This window comes from Monodon monoceros, unplaced genomic scaffold, assembly GCF_005190385.1.
Source record: "Monodon monoceros isolate NGI ecotype Baffin Bay Population unplaced genomic scaffold, NGI_Narwhal_1 Super_Scaffold_5, whole genome shotgun sequence".
In the NCBI taxonomy this organism is placed as follows: domain Eukaryota; kingdom Metazoa; phylum Chordata; class Mammalia; order Artiodactyla; family Monodontidae; genus Monodon; species Monodon monoceros.
Window position 1 is genome coordinate 33,000,748 of NW_021703782.1, and position 13,808 is coordinate 33,014,555.

A 13,808-nucleotide genomic window follows, 5' to 3' on the forward strand; every position below is an offset into this window, starting at 1 on the left:
TCTTGGACTGGAGGTTAGGTTTCTGCCAAGCCATGGACATTGGATACAAAGGCATAGTGTTGCCTTTTTGGGATCTCCCTCTAAATACTGATGTCTAAACATGCTTTTTACCACCCATTGCCAAGAGATGTTTTTGGGGAGTGGCATAACCCTGCAGGGGACCACAGCCCCAGGTAGCTTCTGAGCTGAACAAATTGTGACAGAAACAGAGTTGGTCTTTGATACCCTATCTTGCATCATCTACCTGTCAGAGGGTGGCCTGATCTCCAGATCTTTCCCTGTTTTCCCGTTTCCTTGTCAGCACTACCTTTCTTCCTGGCCCTGTTCCTGCTCTAATTCTGTCCTGCTTCCTGCTTTCACCCAGGGGAATTGAACAAGGTACAGACATGACTCTATTCCAGAGGTAGCCTTTCAGTATTTCATAACTCAGAACTGCCTCCACCAACTCCCTCCTAAAACTAGAGGAAAATTCATGTGTGTTAGGGGAAGAAAGGTTAGATAATGTTGGTGCAAGCGCTTTCCCTCTTCATATCTCATTCTAAATCCATTTCAATTTCCATCTTCTGGAAAATTAGTGCTTGAAGGTGAGGACAGAGGTTACCTTTCCTGTGGGAAAGTGAAAATTGAATCATGTCGTTTGAATCATCTGTGCTTAGTCCACAAGACAAAGGCAGAATTGTTCAGCACCACGGAGAGTACCTTTCATCCTGAAGATGAGATCAAGGGTGGGTGAAAGATGAGGATTGTGTAGCTGGGACCCCCACCAGTCTGATCTCCTTCCACTCCTGGCTAGCCACCAAGTGTCCCTCTTTTCCTCAATCCCTTAGCATTCACCCCCTTCTTTACTTAACTAGGCTTTTAGGAATGAACTCCCTTAACTTTCCACCCACCTTTCTGCCTCCATGTTATCTGCATCCCCCACCCATCTTCACCTCCCTTCCATTTCAGCAAGGAGCCTTCCTCCTCTGGTCTGATTCTGGTTCCATCTTCTCTTGACTCCTCAAAGACCATGCTCCATCAAACATCTCCTTGTTGACCCAACTTCCTTCCCTTCAGTCTAGGACAGTGGTCAGGTGTTCCCTAGCTCCAAAGAATCCTTCAGCTCCAAAGCTCCCTCTGACAGTCATTCACTCTCATTCCTTCTCTTCACAGTTTAGCTCCTTGAAAAAATAGCCTATGTTCACTGTCTCTACTTCCTCATCTCCTATTCCCTCCTAAACCCCCTGGAATCTGGGCTCTGTTCTTACCATTCAACCAAAACTCTGTTTGCTGAGGCCACCTGTGACTTCCTTATTTCTAAATATTGTCTTTATCTTATGGACTCATGTGTTTATTTGACCCTGTTGATTTCTTCCACCTTGAAACTACTTGAAGGTCTCCCTAGATCTTTTTCTACATCTCGTCTTTCTGCTCCTACTCAATCTTCTTCTTCCACTCATTCCCTAATATTGGATGCTCCTCAGGACTCCATTCTTGGCTCCTATCTCTTTTCACTGTGCTCATTCTTCCTGAGAAGACTTACTCTCCTCTGTGGGCTTCCATCACCACCAGTCCACATCTCTTTCCTGAGATCCCAAAGCTCAGTTCCTACTGACTAATGATGCCATCTAAGTGTCCGAAAGCCACTTCAAGGCTCAACATGTCCCATACTGAGCTCATCTAATTTTCCCTGAGTGTAGTTATGCCTTCTCCTGCGTTGTCTGTTTTAGTAATTAGTGCCCCTTTCCCAATTACTCCAAACAGAAAACTAGGAATGTCTGGACTCCTTCTTCTACATCTTATCTCTAAAGTCTGCCACTCTACCCTCTTTAACATCCTCCTTTCTGGCCTTTTATCTTCTGCTTCTGTTTAGCTCAGGTCCCTGTCATCTCCTGCTGGCACTGTTGCAGTAGTTTTCTGACCTTCAGTCTCATTCCCTTCCCCTCCATCTTCTATATGGCTATGAGAGGGTCCTTCTCCACCTCAAATCTGATCACGTTACTCCCCCACTCAAGGCTTCACTGGCTTCCCCATCATATTCTTTTTTTTTTTTTTTTTTTTGCTGTACGCGGGCCTCTCACTGTTGTGGCCCCTCCCACTGCGGAGCACAGGCTCCAGACGCGCAGGCTCAGCGGCCATGGCTCACGGGCCCAGCCGCTCCACGACATGTGGGATCTTCCCGGACCGGGACAAGAACCCGTGTCCCCTGCATCGGCAGGCGGACTCTCAACCACTGAGCCACCAGGGAAGCCCTCCCCATCATATTCTGAGTAAAGAGCAAAATCAAGACCCATCCTCTCCCGCAGTCTGAGCCCTCCTGGCCCCACAACTTTATTTCCTGCCACTTTTCATCATGCCTTCTAGATTTCAACTATAGCAAAATACTGTTCCTTGAATATGCAATGCTAGTTTCAGTCTTCTGAGCCTTTGCAGATGTTCCCTGAACATCCTTCCTCCTTCCTCTTAAGCTAACTGGTGAACTGATGTTTTGAGATCTTTTCAAGTGTCTTCCTCTGTGAAGTTTTCTCGGACTTCTTTGTTCCTTTCCTTCTACTTTTATGGCCCTTGTTACATTTACTGATAATTACTGGGAGTTCCTGAAGGATGGGCCTATTTCTGTTTATCTTTATGAGCCCCAGGCCTACCACTGTTAAATAAGTGAGAGAAATGCAGCATAATGAAGTGAGGCGAGAGAGAAGACAGAATGTCCCCTGATCAGGCCCCTCCTCACCCTGCGGAGGGAGCATCTATTCCACAGACACCTTCGCACATAAGCCAGGCCCCAACATGTGTGGTGCCAGGGCTGCTGCTGTGGATCAGTCACTGCCAGGGCACGTTGTTCATGATTGTGTGGGTCCCACAGAGCCTGTACTAATAAAAACTTTATAGCTAGCACAAATGTAGTGCTCAGTATGTAGTATACTAACTACTATTCTAAATGCTTACATATTAAGCTCTAGATTACATAGTATCACTTTATCCTCACAGAAACCTTTGACATAGGTATTAGTATTAGTCCCACTCTACAGATGAGGAAACTAAATCCCAGATCACACAGCTAGTAAATGGAGGAGCCAGGATTTTCTTTTTTAAAGAGGGATCTTTTTTTTTTTTTAATTTTAGAGGATTTTTAACTTTTTAACAACATATATCTAGGCTGCACCAAGTCTTAGTTTTGGCATGCGGGATCTTTGTTGCGGCATGAGAGATCTTTAGTTGCAGCATGCGGACTTCTTAGTTGCAACATGTGGACTCTTAGTTGCAGCATGCGGATTCTTAGTTGCAGCATGCATTGCAGGATCTAGTTCCCTGACCAGGGATCGAACCCGGGCTCCCTGCATTGGGAGCGCAGAGTCTTATCCACTGGATCACCAGGGAAGTCCCCAGGATTTTTAAAAAGAATAGTCTAAACTGGTCTCCCTGTATTGTTTTCTCTGTTTTCCTGTAAATTTAGTAAGTTCTGTAGTAAAGCATTTTTAAAAGATTTGACTAAATCAATGTGTTTTAAACCCCTCCCCCACCCTTTTTTAAAAAGCAATAAAACCCTTTCTTCAACCAAAATCTTGCAGAAAGGCTGATATGTAAATGAAATCAAAACGGATCTATTCTGGTTGAAGGCAAGCCAGATCCCCTCTTATTACTTTCCTCTCTCACTCAGCCCTGCCCAAGGCACAGGGTTCAGGAAACACAGTTGAATGAAAAGCACTGGACCAGACTAACTCTTAAAGATTCTTCTGGCACTTTTCCTTCCTCTAGTTATACTGGCCATACTCTAGTTATACATACTCTAGTTATACATTGGCCATTAGCCTATATATTCTGTCCCAGAAACAGTGAGATTGAGCTATTAATCATCTCTGTAGTCTTTGGAGAATTTGTATGCAGGGTTGTAGAAACATAGGTTGCTGTTAGAGATGCATTTCAATGTCTGTCTCTGCTGAGTGTTTATTAATAATCTTGCTAATCGCCACTCTAGTTCCTGGATCTAGCTAACTCCTGTCAGGTGTCCTTGGGGGGGCATTTTAAATTCTCCCTGATTTCTTGGAGCCAGATGCTTCCTTCTGCCTGGATTCCTCTCTGATACTTATATTCATGAATATTTCACATTTAATCTCCCTGATTACATTTCCATGTGATGGTCATGGTGCATTGGCTGCATGTCTCAGGAAAGACATACAGGAAGCCCACAGTAAAGGCTTGAGTTTGCAGGCACAGTGCCAGAGATCTTTGTTCCTGCCACTAAGATGGCCTTCTATCATGGACAATGACGGGGAGATGCTGAATGATGAGTTTGCATGGGACCTCTCAGTCTAGGGCTTTGCACCCTGGCTCTTGACCCAAAGGGACTGGCAGTTTCACTCAAGGACCAAATGCCACTAGGACCTGCCCAGTAGCTGCAGGGACCACACGTGGGTCCCTGTGACCAGAGTTGCTCAACAGCTTCCCAGCCCCCCATCCTTCCTGCACCACCTCCCTCCAGTGTTGCTACCTAGTACTTCCAGCCTGAGAGAAGAAACTCTGATGAACTCATCTGCACTGAGGAGGGAAAGTTAGCCCCAAATGCCTGAGAGCCTGAGTTCTTAAAGTTAGCTGTTGGAGGAGGCAGGGATGATGGTCAAAGAGGCAAGATGAGCCAAGGGGCATAGTGTCCTGGAAGCCAGCGGAGAAAACCATTTCCAAATGGATGTGGTATGTGTGACATGTGACAAATGCTACAGAAAAAGTAGAGGAAATTGGAAATCTGCCACTGCTTCCCTGGTAGGGCTCCACAGGCACGTTTTATGGGTTTTACCCTTTGAGAAGCCCGCCCTCAGGCTGCTTTGGGAGTGAGCCTTCCCTGCAGCCTAGAGCTCAGCCGTCAGGTCTCCACGTTCCCTACAGGCAGCACTTGCGAGGCTGTTTTGGCCACAGAGAGGCATGTAAAGGCCACTAGAGGCCTCCTGCTCCAGGGCTGCAGGGGATAGAGGCTGCCAGTAATCAGTCTCCCAAGAAGGAGCTGAGCCAGGGAGGCAGAGGATGAGGGACTTGGAAAGACTGTGGCATGGGAAGTTGCCTGGGATGCAGGCACTGCAGCTCCCCGCCCCCCCTCACACCTGTTCTACCTTGCTGTCCCATCCCCCTCAAGGACAGCTAAGGATGGAAATCGAGGACACAGGCCCAGGTTCTGCCCTCGGGAACTCACAAACCACTATGGCAACACAGCCCACCCTGGGCCTTGCACTCTGAATGGCCTAAGGAAACATAGACAAGGCCAGGATTTCCCTCCCAAACATTCTAGACTTTTCCCTTTTCCCTTAGTGACAAGCGTGTTTTCATCCCCACTGCTTCATTCTAAAGGGAACAGAAATCACCCTAATGGCTATATACCCTTCCCTTGATGGGTCACCAGAAGCCACTCAGATCCCTGGGCCTGGAGCATTCTGCCTGCCTATCTGTCTGCGCTCCCTGTCCCCAGAGGCAGAGCAGGCACAGCCCTGGATCCTCTCTGCAATCCTTAGACCTTAGGCATACCACTCTGTGACCCTAGGCAGATGGTTAGGGTGGCAGCACCTGTATCAATGGTTGGTCATTAGTTTCTCAGGGAGAATGTGAATGGCTCCAGCCCCTTCCAACTGACTGAGGCAGGGTGGGCCAAGGCCCTGGATCTTGTAGCAGAGATTTGGGGTGTTTGGGAGGGAATAGTGAGGCTAGAGTAGGACTCTGGGCAGCACGGCGCCCATCGCAATGGGAAGAAGTCAGTAAGGAGGGCAGTGAGGGAGATCGAAACAGTTGCAGACCCTGGATGACGCACAGGATGCATGCTTTCCTACCTTCCTTGTCATCTGTAGCGTCAAGCCCTGTGTGGGCAACACAGGACTAACTGGCCACCAGCTGATTTGTCATTATTTGTCTTCTCACCTACCATTCCCAGCCAACCATTTAGGTTCTCGCAGGAGACACTCTTTAGCACTCATCTGTGAAATGGAGAAGTCCTCGTTAGAACTGCTGTGGCTGCAGCCTTGAAGTCTAGCCTGGCTTGGACAGGCCGTTCTCTGGATCCTGTGAAGGGATCATTCAGTGCTAGGGGAAACAGAGGGAGAAGGCCTGTCTCAGGGAGCACCTACCCTGACCTAATGCAGACTTAAACTCACAGGAATCTAGAAAGACCTTTCCAAACAAGTACATAGGAAGGGCCCTGAGGAACAGGGCAACGAGTATGGGAGGTTGGAGAAGGTGGTCCTTTGGGTTTAAGGAATTGCGGTAGGCTTCCTGGGGGAGGTGGATCACACAGGACTTAAAAGATAGACACCCAGGTGGGTGTAAGTAGCTCTTCCACCCAGCTCAGTGTCTTCCTCCCATGGTAGATGGGTCTGTCCCTCCCTCCCTGAATACCCTGCCTGCTGCCAGGGAAAAATGCCTCCAGAGGACAGGTGAGATCAGCCCACTGTGTTCACTTCCTAACAGCTCCCTATCTCTCTGCTTTCTCCCCCAGGACCCAGCCGCCGCCTCCATCTCAGACGGAGACTGTGACGCCCGGGAGGGTGAGTCAGTAGCCATGAATTACAAACCATCCCCGCTCCAAGTGAAGCTGGGTGAGTGTGTCTGGGGGGTGAGGGATATGTGGGGAGTGGACAGACAAGGTGGTCTGGGCTGGGTCTACAATGAGGTACCACAAATAAACCAACTCAGGCTAGCTGATTCCAAGACTCCAGCCACCAAGTCATTGGCACCGCCAGGCACCTTATCTCCTGCAAGGCCAAGAGGGAAATTACAGTTCTCTACAGGAGCCCAGAACTCTAGAGGCATCTCTGAGGCCAAGAAGGCTCCAGGTATTCCAGGGGATAGCTGCAGGGGTAAAAGCATGGAACCCCAGAGAGTGGGTTGGCAGTCCCATCAAACACTGGACCAGGCTAAGAGGAAGCTGCTTTAGAGGTGGGGTGTCAGTTGCTGTGTCTGAGGGGTAGAAAGGAATGAGGCTCCCAAAACCTAGAAGCTGAGCCCCTCTCCCCATTCCTATGTCAGCCTATCTGGAGATCTCAGGATCTCATCGGCTCCTGTTTGGGGGAGCTTTCCCATAGTTTCTTAATAAACCCAAATCTCTCCCCCACTTTCCAGGGTCACCTTTCCCTTGGGGGTTTATCTTACGTCCACTCCAAAGTCAGTTTATGCTACAGCCTGCTCCTTTGAAGTCACATGTCTCCCAACCATTGCCCAGAGCTCCTGCAGCTGCTGCTATCACTTCACCCTACGCCGAATACTGCGTCTCTCCCTTCAGGGACCAGTTTCACTCACCCAAGGCTGCCATGCATAAACAGGCTTGTAATTAATAATTTGCCTTCGGGAATTCCCTAGCGGTCCAGTGGTTAGAACTCCGTGCTTCCACTGCCGAGGGCCTGGGTTTGATCCCTGGTCAGGGAACTAAGATCCCGCAAGCCACAAGGTGCGGCCAAAAATAAATAAATATAAAAATATAAAAATAAAAATTTGTTTTCACGAAGAGAAGTTATAACATAATGCATCCAGGAAAGAGTTAACAATTAAATACAGGCTGTCACTATCCTTCCAAACTTCTCTGCCATCCCTGCCACCCTCCTGCCCATCTTTCTCCTCAGGCTCCAGCTGCCCATCAAATACTGGACCCCTCCTTAGTCCTGAGAACCCTTTCCTATCTGTTCTAAAACATTCTCCCTCTGCAGCTGCCAGGACTCCTTTTCACAGAGTCCTGTTATGTTATTCAGCTTTTTGTTAACCTTGTTTTTCTCCTTCTAGACCAAATCCGGGGAGCCCCTCAGGCTGTTTTTCTAAACATGAGAGCAGTCCTCTCAGTGGAATTTGTTCATTGTCCCAGGACACCAAACTCAAACTGTTTTTGAGCAGCCAGTTTTATTTGCTTATTATTGTTTAACAATACAAATATTTTAACAAGTATAACTTCTCCTTTACTCTCGCCCGTCATATTCTCCTCCCCAGAGATCATCATTCCAAGCGTTTTTTAGTTTTTTCATTTTATTTTTTATTTTAACACAAGTGGTATCATACTGTACATATTTTCTGAAACTTCTTTCGTTTTTGTTTTCCACTTAATGTCTTAGAGCCCCTTCCAATATCAGTATATAGAGAATGACTTCATTCTTTTAAATAGTTGCATAGTAGTCTGTAGTTTTGTTTTCCCAGTTTATTGTTAGCATTTTTTCAGTTTCAAACAATTCCAACATGCTTTTAAAGTAACACTTAAGAAATAAAATAAATAAAATAAAATGACACTCTTTTGTCCTGCCCATTACATTGCCACCAAAGCTCCTCTAGAAAATTCACAACCTCGTTCCAGTTGTACTGAGGAAAATCCCCACCAGGAACTTTAAGGCGAATTGCACCCCCTAGAGGCTTGGGGTGGTAATGGCAGGTGCTGCCTGCTGGAAAGGAGGTGGAGGCAGGTTTGAGGGAGTTAGGTGAGCAGTGGCAAAGAAAAAGGGTTAGAGACTGGGAGATGAGAGACACGGAGACATGGAGGTCGAGGAAATTCCAGAGTCACAGTAGCTGGAAATGCCCATCCCATCCTTCCTCTCTGGAGCTTGTGGTTATTTTATGAGAGCTTTCCCCTGGCAGTCCTTTTTCCTACATCGGGGCTGAAATGACAAGGAGGAATGGGTAGCCAGGCCTCCTCTAGGGCCCAGGCAGCAACTGGCTACTGGTAACAGGGCCACACATGAGGCAATGGGTCACCTGGTTGCCAGCCCCATGAATCTGGTAGGCTATGGAGCCTCAGAGAATTCAGAGGCTGACAGAGGAGTCAGAAGTAGTCTAGGCAGAGGGGCTCCCCCAGCCTCCTGCCCCTTACCCTGCCAGCCCCATCTGCCCCTCCCACTCTACAACCTTCAGTGGCTTCTTTTCCTTCTGCATTAATCCCTAACTCATCTGTTTGGCATTCAAGGCCTTCATGCTCTGAGTCTGTAATCAGAGGGAGCCCCCAGCCGCTTAGCACAGGACCTGAGACATGACTGGTGACACAGATGTTTGCTGAATAAATAAATGACTGAATAAATGTATCCTACTTTTCTAAACTGACCTCCCTCCATCTTCACCCCTCCATCCCATCCACATCCACACTTATTACACTCAACTTCTAAGTGCATTTTTCTGTACACTCTCCCTCCTTACTAGAATGCCCTCCTCTCTCCACGTCAAGGTGTCACCTGCAGGAAGCCCTGCCATCCTTCTGCTCTATGTCTCCTGCTCCAACCTTTCTCTGGAATCAAGCACACACTAGCTGCCCAACTTGGGAGTGCAGCTCCTGGAAGACAGGGGTCAGCCTCCTCATGTTGCCCCCTTACTATCTGCCTTAGGTTGTGCAGAGCCAAGTGCTGTCTCTCCCGAGCAGCAGGGCCTGGAGTTGGATCCCTGCCTCAGTTCTTAGAGAAGCAAGGGGTTTCACCATGGAGGCCCAGCCCAGGCTGCCCCGAACAGTAAGGCAGGGTGCCCCTGGGGGCAGGACACAGCTTCCTTCCCGTGTTCCCCTGCAGAGAAGCAGCGGGAGCTGGCCCGGAAGGGCTCCCTGAAGAACGGCAGCATGGGGAGCCCCGTCAACCAGCAACCCAAGAAGAACAATGTCATGGCCCGGACAAGGTAGAGGCCCCACCCCCACCCCGCTCCACCCTACCAGGGCCCTGCCAGCCAGCGCCTATCTCTGCTGGTTCTGAGCCTCCCGTCTTCCCTCCCTCCTCAGGCCCAGCTCCTCTCTGAGAGGAGAGGGCCTCCCAGGATCCAAGGTGGCGAGGGTGGCGTAGGGTGAGGGAGGTGGTCGGCACGGCCTAACCCAGTTCTTTGCCAGGCTTGTGTGCTTCAGTTGCCAATCCAGTCCCCACAATTCTCCACCCAGGCTGGTCGTCCCCAATAAAGGCTACTCCTCGCTTGACCAGAGCCCAGACGAGAAGCCACTGGTAGCCCTTGACACGGACAGGTGTGTACAGAGACATTGGGGCAGCCGGGCAAGCCACAGCAGCCTGTGCAAACACACAAGTGGGCTGTACAGGACGTACTTGCTATATTGTCGGAATTGGGGTGTTCCTCAGCCGGGAGCTCTCCAATTGTGAACCCCCGCAAGGAATGGAACTTTTTACCTGGAGGTGGGGGAGAGCAGAGAGAGGAAAAGGCAACTATGCAATCTGCTGCTGTCCTGGGACAGCTGATCCAATGGCTGCCCCTAAAATGGGCCCTGATGCCTTGCATGGCACCCTGCCCCCTCTGAGGAAGGCGCCCTACTGCTGGGAACATACCTGGCTAGATCTGGACTTTGGGAAAACCCAACAAACCAGGGTAATTTGAGCCTAGAAAAAAAAGGAGGGAGGGCTCTGGGGGATTTAGGAGGCTAAGGGGGGCAATTAATTTAGAAGGGTGGAGCTAGGGAGCCTGTCTTGAAAATGCATTCGCACAGCAAGCACCGTTTTCACTGAGACCGTGCTGTTTATTTGGAAGTGTCGGGGAGGGATGAGGTATTGACTGATGGCGGTGGGGGGAGGTAAAGAGAGTTTTCTATTTAATATCTGGGAGTCACTTCCTCTCTGTCTTCTTTCCCCTGCGGCCAGTGATGATGACTTTGACATGTCCAGATATTCCTCCTCTGGCTACTCCTCTGCTGAGGTGAGGCCCCATCCCTTCCAGTCCTAAACACACGTAAGCAGGCCCACCTCCAAGAGAAGGGGTGGGGCCAACGCCAAATCACACCCTGAGAGGAGCAGTGGGCAAAGCTAGGCGGAGCCCATGCGGGGGCGGGGCCTGGGATAAGATATGGCCGGAAAGAAAGGTGAGGCCTTGGACTCCGCCTCTAGTGCCGGGAGCCCAGGGTTAGGGATGGGGCTTGGACCCGGGTTGGAACAGGAACAGGGCCCTTACCTAGACGACACCTTACGGGAGGGGCCTGAAATGAGGGCAGGGCCCGAATAGAGGCAGGACCTAAGGTGGGAAGTTGCCCTTAGAATGGGGTGCGGTGTGTAGCGGGGTGGGGCCCCAGGGGGACGTGCTTGTAAGGGAGGCCAGAACTGAGGCTGGGGCCGAGGAGGTGCAAAGCCTGGGGTTTTGGAGAGACCTAGGATGCAACAGGTTGGGCGCCGATGGCCTGGGCATGTGGCCCCAGCCCTGCGTGGTGCCTCCAGATGGTCCCGAGCCTGACCTCCCTCCCCTTTGCCTACAGCAGATCAACCAAGATTTGAACATCCAGCTGCTGAAGGACGGCTACCGGTTAGACGAGATCCCCGACGATGAGGACCTGGACCTCATCCCCCCCAAGTCTGTGAACCCCACCTGCATGTGCTGCCAGGCCACGTCCTCCACCGCCTGCCACATTCAGTAGCTGGCGGGGCCGCTGCGGCCGGCCGGGGTGGGGCCGCCAGGGGCCAGGTTGGACCAGGCAGGGGCCAACCCCTCCCCAGCTCGTCCACCTGCCCCCGGCCCCCGCGCACCCTACAGCCGCCAACCTCGTAACAGTCATTGCTTCCTCCTATGGTAGGACGTGTACCTCTGTGTGTTCATGGAGCCGGAGAAACCAAAACCGGGTCTCTCTCCACCCCCGGGAGTGCTGAGGAGGGGAGGGGGCGGTTTGTTCAGTTACTTGGGGGACCTCGCCCAGCATCCTGCCCCCTCCCCAAAGCTGCAGCCCAGTAGAGGAAGGGGGTGACTGGACTGCAGGGAGGCCAACAGTAATGAGTGGGGGAGGGATCACAAAGCCAGGGGTTTGGACCCACCCACGTGAAGCCATGAATCCCCCAGCACCAGCCAAGGAAAGGGGCTGGGAAGGAGAAAGGCCCAGGGCAGTAGGGGCAGGGCGCAGCCCCTTAGAGCCGCCTCCACATGCCCCCCTGCTGGCCCACGTACCATCTGCGTTTCTACCCTCATCTCTAGATGGGAAGCCTGATAAAGCTGCCCAGTGGGATATTGTCCCCCACCCTTGGGGATCACTGCCTTCTTTCTCCTCTTTGCCTCATTCACCCCCTTCCTTGCTCTCTGGATTGTGTGGAGGGTGAGGTGGGCGTTACAGACAGCCAGAGTTTAGGGTGGTATGATCTGCCCTCACCTGCCCCTAACTAATGCATCTGTCTCTCTGTGCCCTGCCTCATCCCCCCACCCAACACACACACACACACACACACACACACACTTACACTTCTGTTCCATTCATTGGTCTCTGTCCCTGGCTGGAAGCAGGAGTTAAGGCTGGCCTCGAATGCCCCATTCCGGTCTCACTCTAGCCCAAGATCCCAGAGGCTGCTTCCCAGGAAGAATCTTCAAGGAAGCAAGCCTTAGAGAATACAGTGGCTGCATGTGTATGGCAGGGACAGCTTGGCAGAGCGTGTGTGTGCCTGGGGCTGTGAGGGCGTGTGTCTACATCTCTGCAGTGGGCCTGTGTCTCCAGATGTCTGTGGCGTCCGCGGCGGGGAAGTGACTGTGTGGCCTGTTAACAGTGTGAGAGGCTGCTCATCAGTGCAGTGGGCTGGCGGTCAGAAGGCTCTGGCACTCTCCCCGTTACCTCCAACAAGCCATTTATATTCTCTGGCTTTCAGTTCCCTCCACTGTACAATGAGCAGCATCTGAAATTATTTTTAAGGTTCTTCCAAACCTGAAGGAATTTCTTCATAGGAATTTCTGTAGAGGTGGATAAGGAGGTCTCTGTGTTGTCTTTTGAGTACATCTGGTGGCTTCCTGAGTTGCACATCATTCATTGCTTCCTCCTATGGTGGAAAAGAGAGGGGGAAGTTCCTGTGGGACCTGTGTATGCCTGAGTACAATCGGATCTTTTGGGAAATGTGTGAGTGTGTGTCTGTGTGTGTCTGTGGATGTGCACGTGTATGTGAGTATCTATGGTGTGTGTAGCTGTGTGGGTGTCTGAGAGTCAGAATATATGTACTACTGCTTCTGCTGCTGTTTCTCAGTGGTGGCAGGGGTGGGGGTGGTGGCTAGAAAAGCTGAGGATGAAAATCAAAAGGGAGAAGGTGACCAAGGCCCTCCCCTGGGCCTGGGCAGTATAGATCTGCCCCGTGCGAAGGAAAGCAAAAGCACAGATAGCCCACGCCTGGTCAGGTCTATGCCGCACAAACCCCGTATCCCAGGGCCACTCCTCCGTGCTGACCTCCCCCACGTGCTGGCCAATCCACTCTAATATATACCACTCACATGGTGCCAGCGTGCACGGGACACACACACAGCCCAGTTCCTGGCTGCCAGTCCTGGGAGGTGGGAGTTGGGAGGGGGCAAGGGCAGTGAGAAGAGAGAGTAAGGCTGCTGGCTTAGGAGGGGTAGCACCTCTCCCTGCACCACACCCAGGGACTGCCAGCTCCTGAGTGCTGAGGTGCAGCTCTCCACCCTCAACTCCTCCAACCCACGCCTAACTCCTCCAGTGCAGGGACCCCGGTTAGATGATGAGAAAATGCCAAAGGGAGGCAAGGACGGAGAAGACACCTGCAGGACTCACACGGCCCGTACTGGTCCCCACCTGAGCCTGTTTCTCCCCCCGCCCCCCGCCCCGGTCAGCATACCCACCCCCCGTCATCTGGGCCCCAAAACCAAGCTTCCTACTAATACTACCACCACCACCCCCCGCCTCCTTGACTCACCCTTCGAGAACGTGGGTACCTCCTCTTTTCCAGGCAGGGCCCCCGCCAAGGCTCACTTAGACTGCTGCCTTTGCTGCTGACATGCTGTGTGACTCTGGCCCACTGCTCAACCTCTCTGGCCCTGAGGAATAAGGGAAAGGCTCCCTCCCCACAAGATATACCTAATTCCCTGGCAGGCAAGGGCTTCTACCTGAGGCAGTGTAGCGGAGAGAAGTACGAAGCTGGCAGCCAGCACTTTCTGGGTCT

General features: G+C 51.3%; 1 protein-coding gene across 4 annotated transcripts in view; it reads left to right on the plus strand.

Moving 5' to 3' along the window:
• The window catches only part of FAM219A (family with sequence similarity 219 member A), a 54,602-nt gene extending 41,184 nt beyond the window's left edge, over positions 1-13,418 (plus strand). Inside the window, exons 2-6 of one of the 4 annotated variants that reach the window (XM_029203923.1) lie at positions 6,452-6,551; positions 9,480-9,582; positions 9,836-9,916; positions 10,542-10,596; positions 11,147-13,418. In XM_029203923.1, the coding sequence (XP_029059756.1) occupies positions 6,452-6,551; positions 9,480-9,582; positions 9,836-9,916; positions 10,542-10,596; positions 11,147-11,305 (498 nt within the window). In that variant the 3' untranslated portion in view covers positions 11,306-13,418. The remainder of the gene's footprint in view (positions 1-6,451; positions 6,552-9,479; positions 9,583-9,835; positions 9,917-10,541; positions 10,597-11,146) is intronic. The other 3 variants (XM_029203924.1, XM_029203925.1, XM_029203927.1) reach the window with 3 other exon arrangements.
• The last annotated feature ends 390 nt before the right edge of the window (positions 13,419-13,808 follow it).